Source organism: Abramis brama (assembly GCF_963993115.1).
Source record: "Abramis brama genome assembly, chromosome: 12".
NCBI classification, from domain to species: Eukaryota; Metazoa; Chordata; class Actinopteri; order Cypriniformes; family Leuciscidae; genus Abramis; species Abramis brama.
In genome coordinates this window covers 28,656,423-28,671,571 of record NC_139974.1, presented here as the reverse complement: position 1 = coordinate 28,671,571, position 15,149 = coordinate 28,656,423, and the positions used below count along the sequence as shown (strand labels likewise).

General features: G+C 37.7%; 1 protein-coding gene across 2 annotated transcripts; it reads right to left on the bottom strand.

Annotated features, from left to right (window-relative positions):
• Positions 1-83: 83 nt before the first annotated feature.
• gon4la (gon-4 like a) lies at positions 84-14,882 on the bottom strand. Of its 2 annotated transcripts, none has more exons than XM_084130226.1 (29): positions 14,720-14,882; positions 14,286-14,484; positions 13,819-13,890; positions 12,883-13,091; positions 12,683-12,757; positions 11,229-11,279; positions 10,979-11,023; positions 10,791-10,889; positions 10,586-10,696; positions 9,679-9,843; positions 8,890-9,100; positions 8,707-8,808; positions 8,586-8,626; positions 7,811-7,920; positions 7,508-7,712; positions 7,277-7,363; positions 7,009-7,177; positions 6,635-6,764; positions 6,405-6,552; positions 5,782-5,898; positions 4,275-5,663; positions 3,433-3,526; positions 3,135-3,262; positions 2,806-3,003; positions 2,558-2,701; positions 2,224-2,475; positions 1,893-2,068; positions 765-867; positions 84-553 (listed from the first exon to the last, which is right to left on the bottom strand). In XM_084130226.1, exons 2-29 carry the CDS (start codon positions 14,461-14,463, stop codon positions 437-439), a joined length of 4,926 nt encoding a protein of 1,641 aa, XP_083986352.1. In that variant the 5' UTR covers positions 14,464-14,484; positions 14,720-14,882; the 3' UTR covers positions 84-436. The 2 variants fall into 2 exon arrangements, with proteins under 2 accessions (XP_083986352.1, XP_083986351.1); XM_084130225.1 differs by having other exon boundaries at positions 10,973-11,023; positions 14,720-14,880.
• Positions 14,883-15,149: the final 267 nt, after the last annotated feature.

The window sequence follows — 15,149 nt, the reverse complement described above, 5'->3', positions numbered from 1 at the left end:
TGTCAATCAAAGCTCCTCCTGGGAGACTCGTACTATTGCACTATTACAGTCAGAACAAAAATAATACTCATTTATTCACGATAATAAATTAAATAATTTATTTTGTGATATTCCTTCACATAAAATTATACAAGAACAATTCATATGATTGTAATAATAATTAACAGGAAACAATATTAATAATAATTAAGACAATTCACTGTCTGTCATTTAAAAAAAAAATCACAAATAATAATTCCACAATATTTTTAATGTCTGCCTTGAGAAAATAGAACCATAAATATATCTTGTCCCAAGGAAACCACATTTCCTAATACTATATGGTGTTTCTTATGTTCAAGTAACACAAAACAAAGTGTTACATTGCTTCTGAATCAGTTCAGGTAGCAGGTCCAGCCTGCACTCATTGTTCAAATTGTTCAACAAAATTTTAATCTCAGTCTGGTTCATCTTCTATTGTACCGGACTGGAGCTCTGTGTCCGATTGGTTTGTGCGATGTAACTTGCTGGATTTGCGGAACAACTTAATGAGGTCTTGAAAGCGCTCAAAAACCTAAAGAGAAAAAAGAAAAATGGGTTGATTTCCTAAGATGTGACTTATAATGGTTGACCTGACTGCAGTACACACTGGGTTAGATGGATTACCGCACACTGCCAATGTGTAAAAATAAGAATCCCAAAATAAAATAAGAAATATTGGCATTAATAAAATAAGAAATATTGCCATTAATAAAATGAAGTGAAAACTCAGACAGAGCTCAAACCTCGTTGGCTGTTTTGTTGCCAAGTTGGGCTGCGATGGCATTAAACGTGGCTGGCTTGGCTCCTCTCCGCTGACAGGTGGTCAGTATTACATGGTCTGCCTCCCTTATCATCACACAAACAAAACACAGATACATTTATTTTATAACCTTAATGTACATCTAAATCTGTTAAAACTTCACACTTTTGTAGAAGTACACAGCTAAGTCAGCTACCTATATAAATAAACAGGGTTGCACAAGAATCAGAAATTAAGCATTAGCTTCCGTTCAAATAATTATTGTGAATTTGAATAGAATAGGCCACAATCCATAGGATTGAATTTACATTTAAAAGACAGAATGAGGAATTACTGATTTGTAATTCAAAGAAACACATGCACAAAATTATAACTGTCCACCACAAGTGATACAAATAATACATTTGAACTCATTTTTGATAATTTACTCCATGAGACACTACTGTTCTTGAGTTTTTTTGTGTTTTTGAAAGAAAACTTCTCTTATGCTCACCAAGGCTGCATTTATTTGATTAAAAATACAGTAAAATACAGTTATATTGTGAAATATTATTACGATTAAAAATAACTTTTATATGTAAATATATGTTAAAATGTTATTTATTCCTGTGATAGCAAAGCTGAATTTGAAGCAGCCACCACATGATTCAATATTCATATTTTTGAGGAAACCGAATTTTTCAGGATTCTTAGAATATAATGTTCGAAATAATTGCATTTATTTGAAATAAAAATCTTTTGTAACATTATAAATGTTAGAATATAAATACAATATAAATTTCAAAATACACTGATTTTTACACATTTCTATTAGTAGCAACACTGATTTTTAAAATAATCTAATGGATCCAAAAGTGAGACCACATGTGATGAATTTACAGCACATTCATTTATCTATTTTCTTAATCTCAAATCTAAATTTTAATTATACATCCTGTTTGCTACCTCTGTTTAAATTAAGTTCTTGAAGGCCCTTCCCAATTCAGTTCTGAATGGCACACAACCCTGATAACAGCAAAAATATTTCTGAAATTAAATGATCTACGATAAAAAAGAAAGAAAAGAAACGATTGTGTAATATCAGACATGAATGTTGCACAACAATTCTAACCTCGTCCAGAGGACTACTTTTTTCCCATTTGGTGTGCGGGAGATATTTTTGGCACAGACTGAGCTTCCTGTGGCATTAGATAAAGACTGTTGACTGTCCACTGAAGAAGCTTCAGCTGCCTTCTTTTCCAACTCTGCACTGTTTTTCTTGGCCTTGTTCTTTTTTATTTCTGCCTTCTGAGAGAGATGAGGATTATATATTGTGTTAGATAAAAAAAACAAAAAAAAACAGACATTACGGAGAACACAATTCAAGTGGCTTGAGATCTCTATAGACATTGAATATATAGGAAAAGTGACCTATAAGAGGAGATGGTCTCCTCGTGTGGTACCTGAGCATGTTTGTCTCTTTTTCTTCTATGTTTATTGGCTCTTTTGTCTGGCTCCACTTTTTTATCTGGTATGACAATTCTGATTGGCTGACAGGACTGGCTTTCTTCCAAGCCCTGATTCGTTTCCACATTGGACACATTGTCTGCATGATCCTCATCTTGCACTTGGGGGTATAGCTGTTTAAAAAATTCCCAGAATTCCTCTAGCAAGTCAGTGTGATCACGGAACAGCAATGTTATTTGAGTTTTTATCTGAAAAGAAAAAGAAAGTGAAGACATGCTAAAATGCCACAAGAAGGTAGGACTGTTTGTCTGCTTGTGCTCTTTTTGGTACCTCTTTGAAGTCAGCAAGATCCTGTGATGGACCCCTTTGTAAAATATGCACCACTTTCCTATAGAGAGCTGACTGCTCTCCAAAAGTACACTCCAGCTGGCGTAGAAACCGTCTGCTGCGCTCAAACGCCTGCTGTTCTGCCAGCTAAAGTGACACATTAAGAACAGCATCACATTTGTACCATGAAATTTTATGATTGTGTGCTATATTTAGCAATGCATATGAAGGTATTGTTAATTCTCCTCTACCATGCCACACTCTCTGGCTTGATCTGGATGCAGGAAAGCAGCAAAATCTTGAAGCAGTTCAGGCCAGTCGCTCAGCACAGGCTTGAGTCTCGTCAGCAGCTCGAGTGATGTGCGACTTTCTGGATCTTTCTCAAACTCAGACAGAACACACAGGAACTCGTCCACCTTCCCTGGTACCATCTGCAGCACCTCATACACCTGGAGAGAGACAGACAGACAGTTCTGGGACATTTTAGACTGAATATGTAAAATCTGACAGGCAGAAATACTGTGCAATTATTATCTGTGCACATATAAATATTATACGTGCATATCCAAATATTTCTTGCCTTCTCCAGGTAAGCTTGGGCAAAGGCAACATCTTTAGCGTCTCTGTAGGGATCGTCATCAGGTGCACCATTGTGAAGGACAAAAGGGGTCTCCTCAGCCATCTCCTCAGTGTGGGTACGATGGACACCTGAGAGTGCCACATTTATTCAATTTAGATTAACAGAGACATTTGCACATTAATTAGTATTTCTGTATATGTGTCCGCTTACTTTTACAGCAATTTTTTCGAGCTACAGAATGTGCTGAATTCAATAACATCTTGTTTTTGGTGTACTCCTATTCAATGACTGCACTGACCTGGAGGTTGATGGTTTAATTTAACATCATCTGGTATTCCTTCATTTTCAGATCTTGTCTTTGTGGCCATGTGTGAGAATTTCTCCACGGTTTCCTGGTGTTTACAATGATAAGGTTAACTAATTAAGTGAAAAAGTCTCATAAATACAAAATGCATAAATGGGAACTCCAGCTTTTACTAGATGAATCTCATGAGAACACATGTTCATATTTTATCCCAAAAGAAAAAACGCATATGAAAATTTCGGACTTGGTGTGCAAGGACCTTTACATTGCAAAAACTTTCTAAAAATAGGCATCATTTTCTTTATGCAAAATAGAAAGTCTTATACTTTCTATTTTGCATAAAGAAAATGATGCCTATTTTTAGAAAGTTTTTGCAATGTAAAGGTCCTTGCACACCAAGTCCGAAATTTTCATATGCGTTTTTTCGGTGGCTCTGAATTGTCAAAACACAATTTTCGAGAATTTCGGACTCAGTGTGCAAGGACCTTAACATGTATATTTATGACAATTTAAAACATTATTATATTACTATTTTATTTATGTATACAGATATTTTACTAGTTTTTTGTGATTACCATCAGATATGATGCTTAAATATTTAAATATAAAATAAATATACATAATATAATTTATATTTAAAGTAAATAGTAAAACATAGTAACAGAAAATCACAATAATTTTTAGTTTTTTGGGAGTGAAATATGACCAGGACACATTATTGACAGGTTCTTAACAGAGAGAGAGAGAGAGAGAGCGCTTTGTAAGGTTTGCAAAATTAGTATTCAGTATTAGCATTCAGTTCATTAATGTCACGAAAAACATAAAAATGATCTCACCTGAAGTTCTGAAACAAATGGAATGTCTGAAACATTGTCAGCTCCACCTGTTTCCTCCTCCCCAATCTGCAAACTGGTACCTTGCCTTTCTTTTGCTTTCTGCTCTTCTAGTTTCTCTCCCCTGCCCAAAACCATCTCCATGTCAGCATCTTCCCCGTCGAGGCTGGGCGTCGGGCTCCCAGAGGATTCAGAAAGAGTGAGAAAGAGCTCTCTGGAGTCCTTCTCACCATACTCTTCTACCTCATTCTCAATTCCATCATCAATATTCAGCTCTTCTTCTGCTAATGCAGTTTCTTGCAAGCACTCTTGAATGGAAGACATCTGTGATGGTCCTCCTTGTGGCCCATCAGCGCTGTGGAAATTATCTGGAGTTCTCTTTTGCATACTGTGTTTTACCTCTGTGCTATTCAGAGCTGATGAGTGTTTTAAGGTTTGATGGCCAAAGCTACTGCTTGCAAACACATAGCCTGGAGGGAGGAGAAGAAACCGATTAAGAGGTTTTTGATATACTTGAGCTAGACCACCAGAGTCCCTCGGTATAAGTTTAAGCAGTGTGCCACAGTGCTGACTAATATGATCTTTAGACAATGGGGCGTTCGTCTTTATGATTGGGGTGGGACATATTAAGGTGTTGGGAACTGGAGGCGGTTGAAGAGTAATGATGAGGTTTGACCCTCTGGGAGTGGCTGGTTCAATGTTAGAGGTGATTATTTGCGCAGTTTGGTTCACAGTTATATGCCCTGAAGGACAGGAATTCAGCTCTGGTGTCATAGCAGCAGGTAAACTGATGATTACGCCCCCCTGGGTTGCACCAACTTGAGCTCTCTTTGGAGAACCAGAGACACCCATTGGAGTTTCTACAGCATTTTTCACAGGAACAGCCCTCAGTTCAGGTGCGACTGGAGCAGTCAGTAAAGTGACAACTGCACCATCTTGGTTTCGTCCCACTGGAGACACGTTTGACAGGCTAGATAGTATGATCGGTCTCTCTACATGCCCCTTCATAGTTTTATTTCCAGACAAGCATAGATTCGGTTTTGGCCTCAGAACCGGTGCAAGATGAGGAGGGTGGGAAAGTGATGGACTTGAAACCGTAACAGCTTTTGGTAAAAGTGTTGGAAACTGGTTGAGAACCACCTCTAGCTTCTCAGCTAACAGGGGAGGTTTTAAAGGCTTGATGGATTTAGCAGTCTTGTTTTTCTTCTTTTTGCATGGACCCTGCAGTGAAGGTACAAGTGTCTTAGCAAGGTCTTCAGGAAGGCTGGGAGGGTAACACATGCCTGGAGTAAAACTACAGTCTGGTCCTGGATCTGGAGATTCAGTAGTCTGGGAGTTACCAGATAGTTGGTTAAACGTTCTTACATGCTCATAAATGCACTTGAGGTTTTTCTACAGGAGAGAGAGGTTGCAGATTACATATAAATCAGATTTTTCACCACTTGGTAGATACAGAAAATTAAGAACAGACGGATTTACAAAAACAGATCAGGATTATAGGCAGTTATACCGAGAGCCAATCAGGCATGAGGCTCTTTTCTCTCTCCACTGGGGGGCGCTGCTCACAAGGACTCACCCTCTTACAGGCCAAGGGCATGGAGGGGCATTTCCCCTCTAAAAAGTATGTCTGAAAAACATGACAAAAAACTTAATGGTGCATTCATATTCCATTGAGGGTGAAATATTTACCCATGAAGATCTTGCAAAGGTTCACACAGGGGTCACACAGATTCACACTTGGAGATACTTCTCTGTTATATGATCAGTGTCTGATCTGAGTGAAATTCTAACTTGAAATGTGGTGAAATATGTAAATTTGCAATAAATAGCAAATCTGTTGTGTATTTTTTTCTTCAGTCAAATTTCTCAAGTTTTATACATGCACAGTATGTGTGTAGTCAGTCTGGCCAATAAATTCCAAGTACTGAAAAAAGTGGGTCTACATATTCTTCCCTCTAATCCACAAGGATCACTTTATCATAACTTTCAATAATTTGAACACATATTATTACATTATATAATGCATCATCATTTGAACCGCAGCACAGCTTAAAACGGACTCTCTGAAGAATGCTGAAGCATGCTGTCACAATGTCATGATCATTTTTCCTATATATGTGTTCATTCACTCACCTTAATGACATTGGGAAAGGGCTTATGACATGCATCACGGATGTGTGATTTCAAACTGACAACGCTTCTAGCAGCAAGCAGATAGCGACAAGTCATCTGCAGTGGGTGTAGGGTAGTTCTTAAGTGCTTATGACCTAGAACAACAAGACTGATGACAGAGTAAAGCAGTGTTGTTTGAGTACCTTTTTAAAGAATGTATAATGATTCAGGTTGATGCGTGAGTGTAGTACCAATCTTCTGCTGAAGTAAACTGTCCTTTGAATCTAGAAGGGCGTAGCTGGATTGAAGGAAGCAGCTCTGGGTAGAGAAACACTGGCCGAGTCGCCATCAACCAGGCCAAAGGAGCAGGAATCTGACATCCTACACAATTAAACAAGCAAACAAAGAGCAAAAAGATTAACACTAGAACGTTTCCAGTTACAATTGGCAAAAAAAGTGTGCAACAGTGTTTTTGTTTCTGAATTACTACTACAATCAGATGGTGAGTGAAAGTAAGACTTCTTTAACTTTAGTATAACTTACACTGACTAAAACTATTTGGCTTTCAGACAATGAAGGGAATATGTGAGAGTATACAAAAGGCAGCCACATTTAGATAAATTACCAGGGAAACATGGCCTCGGGACTGTAGGGTCACCCTTGGGTGACTGATCTAGTTCCTCCAGCAGAGAAATAGCACCCTGAAGGTTGCAGGACTTGAAGATGCTGGTGAAGCCGTGCTCTGCTGGACCACAAGTCTGCTCTCCACGTTGGGCAAACATCTGCAGCTCCAACTGAGAGAGGACAATAGAAAAGAGAGAAAACGATAAATGATATTAACATGTATCTGTGTACATCCTAGGGTGTTTCTGAAATATGTGTGTTTGGCTCACCAGGAACTGTCTGCTTGTTGAAGCTTCTGTCTCCAGACCCTTGACTGAGCTGCTCAACATGTTCAACTGTGTGAGGAGCTGCACATGCTGCAGGACAAAAAAAAGAAAAAGAAAAAAAAGCCAGTGAAAAACCAATGAATAAAAAAACCCAAACGTCTCCTTAAAGTCAAAGGAGAAACTCTTAATAGTTTGTTAGTTGCACTTCTTTAAATTGACCAAATCTTTGTAGACCTGCTGGATCTGCTGCTGTAGCTGTAGTTTCTGAGCTGTGTTCAGGGTCATGGATGTTATGGGGATGGAAGTGTGTTGAGGGCAGACTGGAGGTCCAGATACTCCTTTACTCTTCAGCAGAGCCTTCCGTTTCCTCACAGCCGCCAGCTGCTCCCGTACTGTACGATAGCGCTGCTTCAAGACATCTGCTAATGGGTCCTCATACCTACACATAGCAAACATTTCACCTCAAAGTGCAATTGTATATCAGTTGTGTCATCTAAATATATGATGTGGTGGTTGTGAAACTGAGGATGGACATACTGAATATTCTCCAGAATGCCAGGCGGCTCTTGCAGGGGACTCTCCTCTTCCTCTTTTTCCTCTTCTTCTTCATGTCCGTCTTCTTCCTGACCCCCTACGTCATCTTGAAACTACAGGTAATGGAGAAGTTAAGCAGAGAAAAAGAAAAACAGATGCATGCTATAAGTAGGGATTGGTCTTGACAGTTCCACAACTACCTAACTGATTATCGAGGATTTTGAACTACTTTTGTAGTTCATCATTCAGCAGGGCCTTATGAAATTAATTTTCCCCCCGCAAATTTTTAGTATTTCCCAATTTCTGTGTTTTTCATTTAAATTTTCTGGATTCCATTTTAATAGTCTTACATTTTAATAATCATAAAGGATATCTAATGATTTTAATTTATAAATCTTTAGCAATTTATTAAAATTCTAACAATAATAGTGCCCTATGAATTGTTTTATATTTTCCCAGAAATTCTGTGTTGTCTGTTTTAATTCTTATGGATTCTGTGTTTATGATTTAATACAAATTTATTATCAAATGGTGGCAATCAAACAAATAGCATAAAACTTACTAAATGCATAAATTTGACGCATTCCGTGACACTCCATGTTATATACAGGTAAAATCGAATTTTAAGACTGGATTCTGCTATTCCGTCCACGTTTTCCGTATCGTGGAAATCATTGGGCCCTTTCGATCAAGCAACTGATGACTAGTCAATTTTGAAAACATGTATTCTTGCACATCCTTAGTTATAAGATTATAAGATATGAATTAAAATCCTTACTGTGTCAAATAGTTCCTCCATCAAGTCATTCACTTCCTTTTCTGAGTAACAAAGGAAAGAAGGTGATTAATATCAAACTATCACAAATGATCTGCCAATAATTTCTCTCAAATGAACTCACTGGTGATGCGCACTGCTTTGTCATTCCTATAGTCCTCCACATCAGGCTCATCAATTTCAGCCAGAAAATTGTACTCAGGATCATCTTCATCATCACCCTCCTCTGGCAAGAGAATAAGAGCGTTTTTGAGAAACGCATCTAAGGAAGCATATGCATACGTTTACTATTTCGACCCATCCATACCTTCATTCTCCATATCTGAAGTCATGAGACCCTGCAACCAATGGGTCCATTCTCTGTCCTCAGGGGCGGAGCCAAACTCATACATGTCTGGAGTGATGTCAGGAGCACGCAGCTCCGCCTCCAGCAGGCCCATGGGGACGTCTCTCAGTGGTCGTTTGGATCGCGTTCGAAATGAAATCAGGCTCTCCTCTCCATTAGCGCTAGTGAGACTCTAATGCCAAATAGAGATTCCATTTTAAGAAATATTAAAAATAATATTTAAAATAAAATGTGCTCTTTTGAACTTTCTATTCATCAAAGATTCATGGAAAAAAAGTATTATGGATGTATCACAGTTTCCACAAAAATATTAAGTAGCACACCTGTATGTATTTGCCAGTGTGACATCACAGATCCCGCAACATCAAACTGGGCCATTTTTGGAGCTTGATTAAATAAATGCTTATAATGAGGAGATTGTTTTAAGCTATGAAACTTAATGGTACAAAGACCCCTTATATGTCAAAAGATCAAGGCAAATTTGATGTCTCATGTCATGACCCCTTTAAATTGTAATCATGTTTCACAATATTACTGTTTTTACTGTATTTTTTAATTGAATTGAATGAATTGTTTTGCTTCAGCCACAGAATGCATAAGATAAATTATATAATAAAAATAAATGGTTTGATAATTTGTTTGCAATTACATTCAATGTGACTTAAATGTCCATATACCTCTTGGTTTTACTGTTAATAGAAGAAATGCGAATAGAAACTACACAAACAATAGGAGTGAAGTGAGATGCACCTGAAAAGACTCAATGCAGTCAGGGCCGATGGCCAGCTCCTCATCTACCGCATGGAGTTTCTCTAAGAAGCTGCAATCTGGTGGGGCCCTGGAGGGGGCCGGTGGGGGTGGGGGAGGTCCCATCGGGGTGACAGCTACTGTCAGGTGCCTGGATCTGCGAAGGCTCTGTAGAAATGGGTAAAAAATATGTTTTTGTGTATAGTAATTTGTTTTGTTTTTCTGAGAGTTTTAAAAGAAATTGCTTAAATTCTGATTTAAACTGTTGTATTCTGCTTCTTGTATTAAACATTTTGGCTTCATAGTAATAATGGCTGTTTGATTGAAAGTATGGCTTCTCTAATTGGGAAAAAAAATCTGAGGTCATAAAGCTATTGCAGGGCAAGAAGTTCTTAAAGTATATAGAGAAATTGATACTTTTATTCAGCAAGGACACATAAAATTGATTTCCAAAGTGAGAGTAAAGACATTTATGATGTTATAAATTATTTCAATTTGAAATAAATGCTCTTCCATTCATCAAAGAATCCTGAAAACAAAATGTTATGGTTTCTATAAATGTTTCAACATTGATCATGTTTCTTGAGCAGCAAACCAGCATATTAGAATGATTTCTGAAGTAAAAGTGCCTAAAAATTCACACCACAGGAATAAATTGCATTTCACAATATACTAAAACAGAAAGGTTATTTTAAATTGTAATAATATTTCACAATATCACTGTTTTTACAGTTTTTTATTTATGAAATGATGATTTATTTTTAAAAAATGCAGTCTTCATAAGCATAAGAGACTTCTTTCAAAAACATTAAAACATCTTTACTGACCCCAAACTTTTGAATGGTTTGTTTTCAACAAAATGTTGAAAAATACATATTATATTACTTTTAGCTATAGCATATAGTCTTACCAGTCTGGAGCTGCTGGCTCCGTCCTCCTCATGTTCAGAATGTGATCTGTTTAGGTTCACTCGACTCGCCCGTGGAGAAGACGAATTCTCAAAGTCACTTTCCAGAAGGGTCTACCATGCACACACACACACACAAACACAGTCTCTACAAAAACCATTCCGACAAGAAAGTATCAAATGACTGACAAAAATCTTTCTCTCCAACCTCCTCAGCTGTCTCATCCTCGTCCTCTTCATCAGGCCGATACTCTTCATCAGAGGAGTCTTCATCTTCTAAAGGAATATCCACAAACTGGGGTCCCTTCTGTAAGTGCAAACACCATTTAATAATATATTCTGCATATAACAGCCTGGTCCTTTTCTTGTACATGATTTCTTGTTGGTTACCTTTACCTCCGATGACTTCTTAATTGGCGAAATGTTCCAAGCAGGAATGACCTATAAAAACAACAAAAACACCTCATTGCATTTATGTTCTCAGGTCTCTGAACATTTTTTTCGGAGGACATTTCATGCTAACAAGCTAAAATATTAGGTAGCTATTAAAATATGTAACCGTAAAATAAATACTGCAAAATTAAAATAGATAACTGTAAATATGCAGCAGTGTAATGCATGCTCGTATACAATCAAAGCAACTTACAACTCCTTTCTCCACAACCTCCTTCAGTTTAGAACGAGTCATCTTGGGCTCCTGTGAGACAGAGAGAGAAATGTGTGAGCTTAAAGGGGTCATATGATGTTTTTTAATGTTCTACTTTTCCTGTAGTGTGTAATGTATCTGTTTGTGCATGCATACGATGGTACAAAGCTCATGGTCTCCCACAAAGGGATTTATTCTATCTAACAGAGAACACTGATCCACACCTGCCAAAAACGGCTCGATCGAAGTCCAGATATTTCTTCCTCAAACTTGCACATTACAATGTAAAATATCAGAGGTTACGAGGTTTCAGTGTTGTTGTCATGTCGCGGAGACGCTGTGAGTTTGGCTGCGAAAGCAAACCCCTTTTTTGCTTTCAGAGGTTAATCAGAGGTTAAGATTTATTTATAAAGCTGTTCCTGAGCAGTACAACCAAAAGGTTTGTTTGTGCACAGCACATTTTACAGAGAACAGCTGAACCTGGGAGAGTACAACGCCGGCTATATGCAGACTACTTGTCACTGTGAAACGTTCTGCTGAAGTCATGCTTGCGAAATTGGTTTTGATCGGCTTAATCGTCCGCATTTTCAGGCTCGAACTGATATGGTAAAACCGATGACATTATTAATAACTGTGTGTTTACAAATGAAGCCTTAGAAGTTGAAGCTCGATATTATGGTAAGGAGCGTTACATTTCCGACACTTGCTAGAGGTGTTTGGCCAATCACAACGCACAATGTCAGCTGGCCAATCAGAGCACTTATAGGAAGGAGAGGCTTTGTAGAAATCAGCATGTTTCAGACAGACCAGGAATAGAGGAGCTACAATAATGTAAAGTATGTGAAAAATAATGTGTATTATACCATGGTCTGGGTGAATACTCGATTCTGATTGGCTGCAGGGTGTCCATTAAAAAGTGATAGAGGGCACCTAGTAAAGGAGTTCTGGTGAAACTGACTGTTTACCGTTCGAAATTAATAAATAAATGCGCCGGCTACATCAGCTGTGAGTAACCATAGCAACAGGCAGTAAACTGAAGGGTTCTACGAGCCGAGCGGACTATAAATATCTCCGGTTGCTAAATAAACCGTCAGGCGTAACCAGGGAAACCAAGTTATTGTTTGTAAAAACTTTAGATTTCGATTGTAAAACTAATTAAAATATAAACTAATGTTTTAAAAATGTGTTATTTGGCAAGTGACCATGGTATAAGCGGGTTAATGCCCTTCGAGGTGTCCATTGTCAGGTATTAATGGACTTCGGTGGAGGCGACCTCGCCATCGTCCATTAATACCTGACAATGGACACCTCGTCGGGCATTAACCCTTACATAATATATTCTATTAAACCCAATAATCCAAATAATATTTTTTTTAAATAGTATCTAATGCCCCTTTTAAAAACTGCCAACTACTTTCTAGCAGAGCAGTTGATTAAAAAACATCTATACTCACAAACACAGGAATGGGTTCAGTATCACTGATAGCTGCTTTCATCATGGCCACAACATGCTCATTGGTAATCACTTCCTGCAAATGGACAGTAAATATGTTGAGCTACATGCTGAAAACAAAGTCAGAGATGATTATGCAAGGCTTCATATGCTAGAGGAAATTTCGCTAACTAGTGTCTTGAAGAAACACTCCACACTCACATGAATGATGCTACGAACGTTCGCAGAGGTCAAGTTATGTTGTCGAGATTTGTTTTCCAGTTCTCTGTCCAGCTCTTGGTCAATCTCGACCTCCGGCTGGATTTCATCCTCGACTTCCTTCTGCTGAGTTTCTACTTCACCAACTGTGTCTCTTTTCCTTCTCAAACCTTTCTTTCGGCCCAGCGCACGGGTTCCACACTGTTCCTTATCTGAAAAACAGTTGATTTTTCAACACATTTCAGACTGTTTCGCATGGTTGATTGATATTGTTTTATCTATTGCAGGGTTTCCTATACAGGGATTCGCGAATTCCCTGGGGGTTTGTGAGTTGATGAAAGGCTAATAATTAATGAAATAAAATTAAAATAATCAAATGGGGCTGCACAAAAAATAAATTAAATGAACTAAAAAGCCTGATCCAGCTCAGTGTGATAATCGAAATTCATCTTTGAATGCGCTGAATTTTTTCACGCTTTTAGAAACGCAACCTGTGTCAGTTATGCATTATTTATTTTCACATATGCATAATTTCCATTTTTGTGGACAGAAGTTTACAGCATTTCACCAATATTCTGCCAAAATAAAAGCTCGAAGCTTTGGAACATTAAATGCCCAAGGGTTCGAATATTTGAAAGTGAAGAATTTAAAACATAAATATTAATATATTAACTTATGCAGTCAAATAAAATTATTATTATAATTATCATCAAATATCCATTTTTTATTTTCCAGTACAACTGTAATTTACACAAATGTTCATTTTTTATAACTAGAGTAAAAATGAATTATAATATATATAATAAAATTAACAATAACAATAATGATTATTATTATTATTATTATTCATTATTTTATTATTATTATTTTGGGAAATGCAACCCTGGTCAATATATCTATGAATATATAACTAATGAGGACAGTCTTTTGTGAACTCACCAAACGTCATGCTCAGGGTCTTCACAGCATCATCTTCAGGCTTCTGGGTACATGCAGCATGTTGTTCTTGACCTGACGGCATTCAAATAAACGTTTCAGTTTATCCAGACAGGCACACTTTCTGATACCACTATAATCATTAACAGGATGGTACTGGAATAGCACAGTATTACCATAGTAGAACTGCCACTGTCCGTAGTACTTTTCAGTTAGTGGTAGTAAATTCAAATATGAATATATGAAAACATAAGAATGTGCAAGAAAGAAATCTATTGGATATTTTGTAGCAATTCATTTTTATTGTATTTATCTTAATTTTTGAGCTATTTATTCTTTTCACCATAACTGAAACGCACATCTAGGCTGTATTTGATATCCCAGTCAGCATTTGGTCACTATAGGAGCCCATATAATAGACAAAACTGCTGCCCAGGTAGGTTTCTCACTATGTTTTGGACATGTCTTACTGGCACTGTCAGATTGTGGGCTGGAGGATCTGATGGTATTGACATGTCTGCACGATCCTGTAGTATCTGTAACATCTCTGCTCCCAGGAACTTCCCCCGGCTCTTCCACTCTCGCCACTTTACAGTGAGAAAGCCCAGTTTTCCTGTTATTTAATCTCCGTTTTCGGTTTTGATCCATCTCACAATGCCCTATTCAGACCTGTCGGGACAAAATATCATCCATACAGAATATCAAATAAGGATACAGAAGAACGTGTGTGCACTTATGATAACGCCCATTGTCCGAGGGAAACATATATATTTATTTCCATGTGTTTATACTATAAATATTGGTTTTGGCATCCAATTCCTTCGAACTCTTGCTTTATTTTATGTTTAAGCGACAGCAACTTTCTAAACTATAGCGGTAGTGTTGTCTGGAACAGGAACGTTACCTCCATTATAACTGTCATATCAGCAGAACATTCCGCATGTCATGTTTAATCTCGCTGCAAGGTTGTTGAACATTTCCAATACTTTATACACACCCGCCAACATTCGCTACATTAGCGATGCGATGACGAGATGCACAACAAAAGGGCGTCACTTCCGGTTCGCGGAACGGAATTGTTGTCGAATGTGTAAATAAAAGTCCCCTAGCCTAGCCTAGCGGGTAAACTACAGCATTTGAGCTTGTAGGTCAGACATTAACGTTACCCCGGTTTCATAAACAAGGCTTAAGCCTAGTCCCAGACTATAATGTATGTTTGAGCTGTTTTAACTGAAAGCATACATATGTTCTAAGGCACATTTATAAAAGCTACTTAAATGTCTTAATTGAGTCTAATCCTGGTTTAGTCTAAGCCCTGTCTATGAACCCAGCCC

What these genes read in the sequence shown, in the direction of transcription:
- gon4la (XM_084130225.1), bottom strand. Translation starts at nt 14,463, where the DNA reads ATGGATCAAAACCGAAAACGGAGATTAAATAACAGGAAAACTGGGCTT. An exon ending in CTGAACCCATTCCTGTGTTT is followed by an intron (nt 11,280 to 12,682) that starts GTGAGTATAGAT and finishes TCTGTCTCACAG; the next exon opens with GAGCCCAAGATGACTCGTTC. An exon ending in TCATGCCTGATTGGCTCTCG is followed by an intron (nt 5,664 to 5,781) that starts GTATAACTGCCT and finishes TCTCTCCTGTAG; the next exon opens with AAAAACCTCAAGTGCATTTA.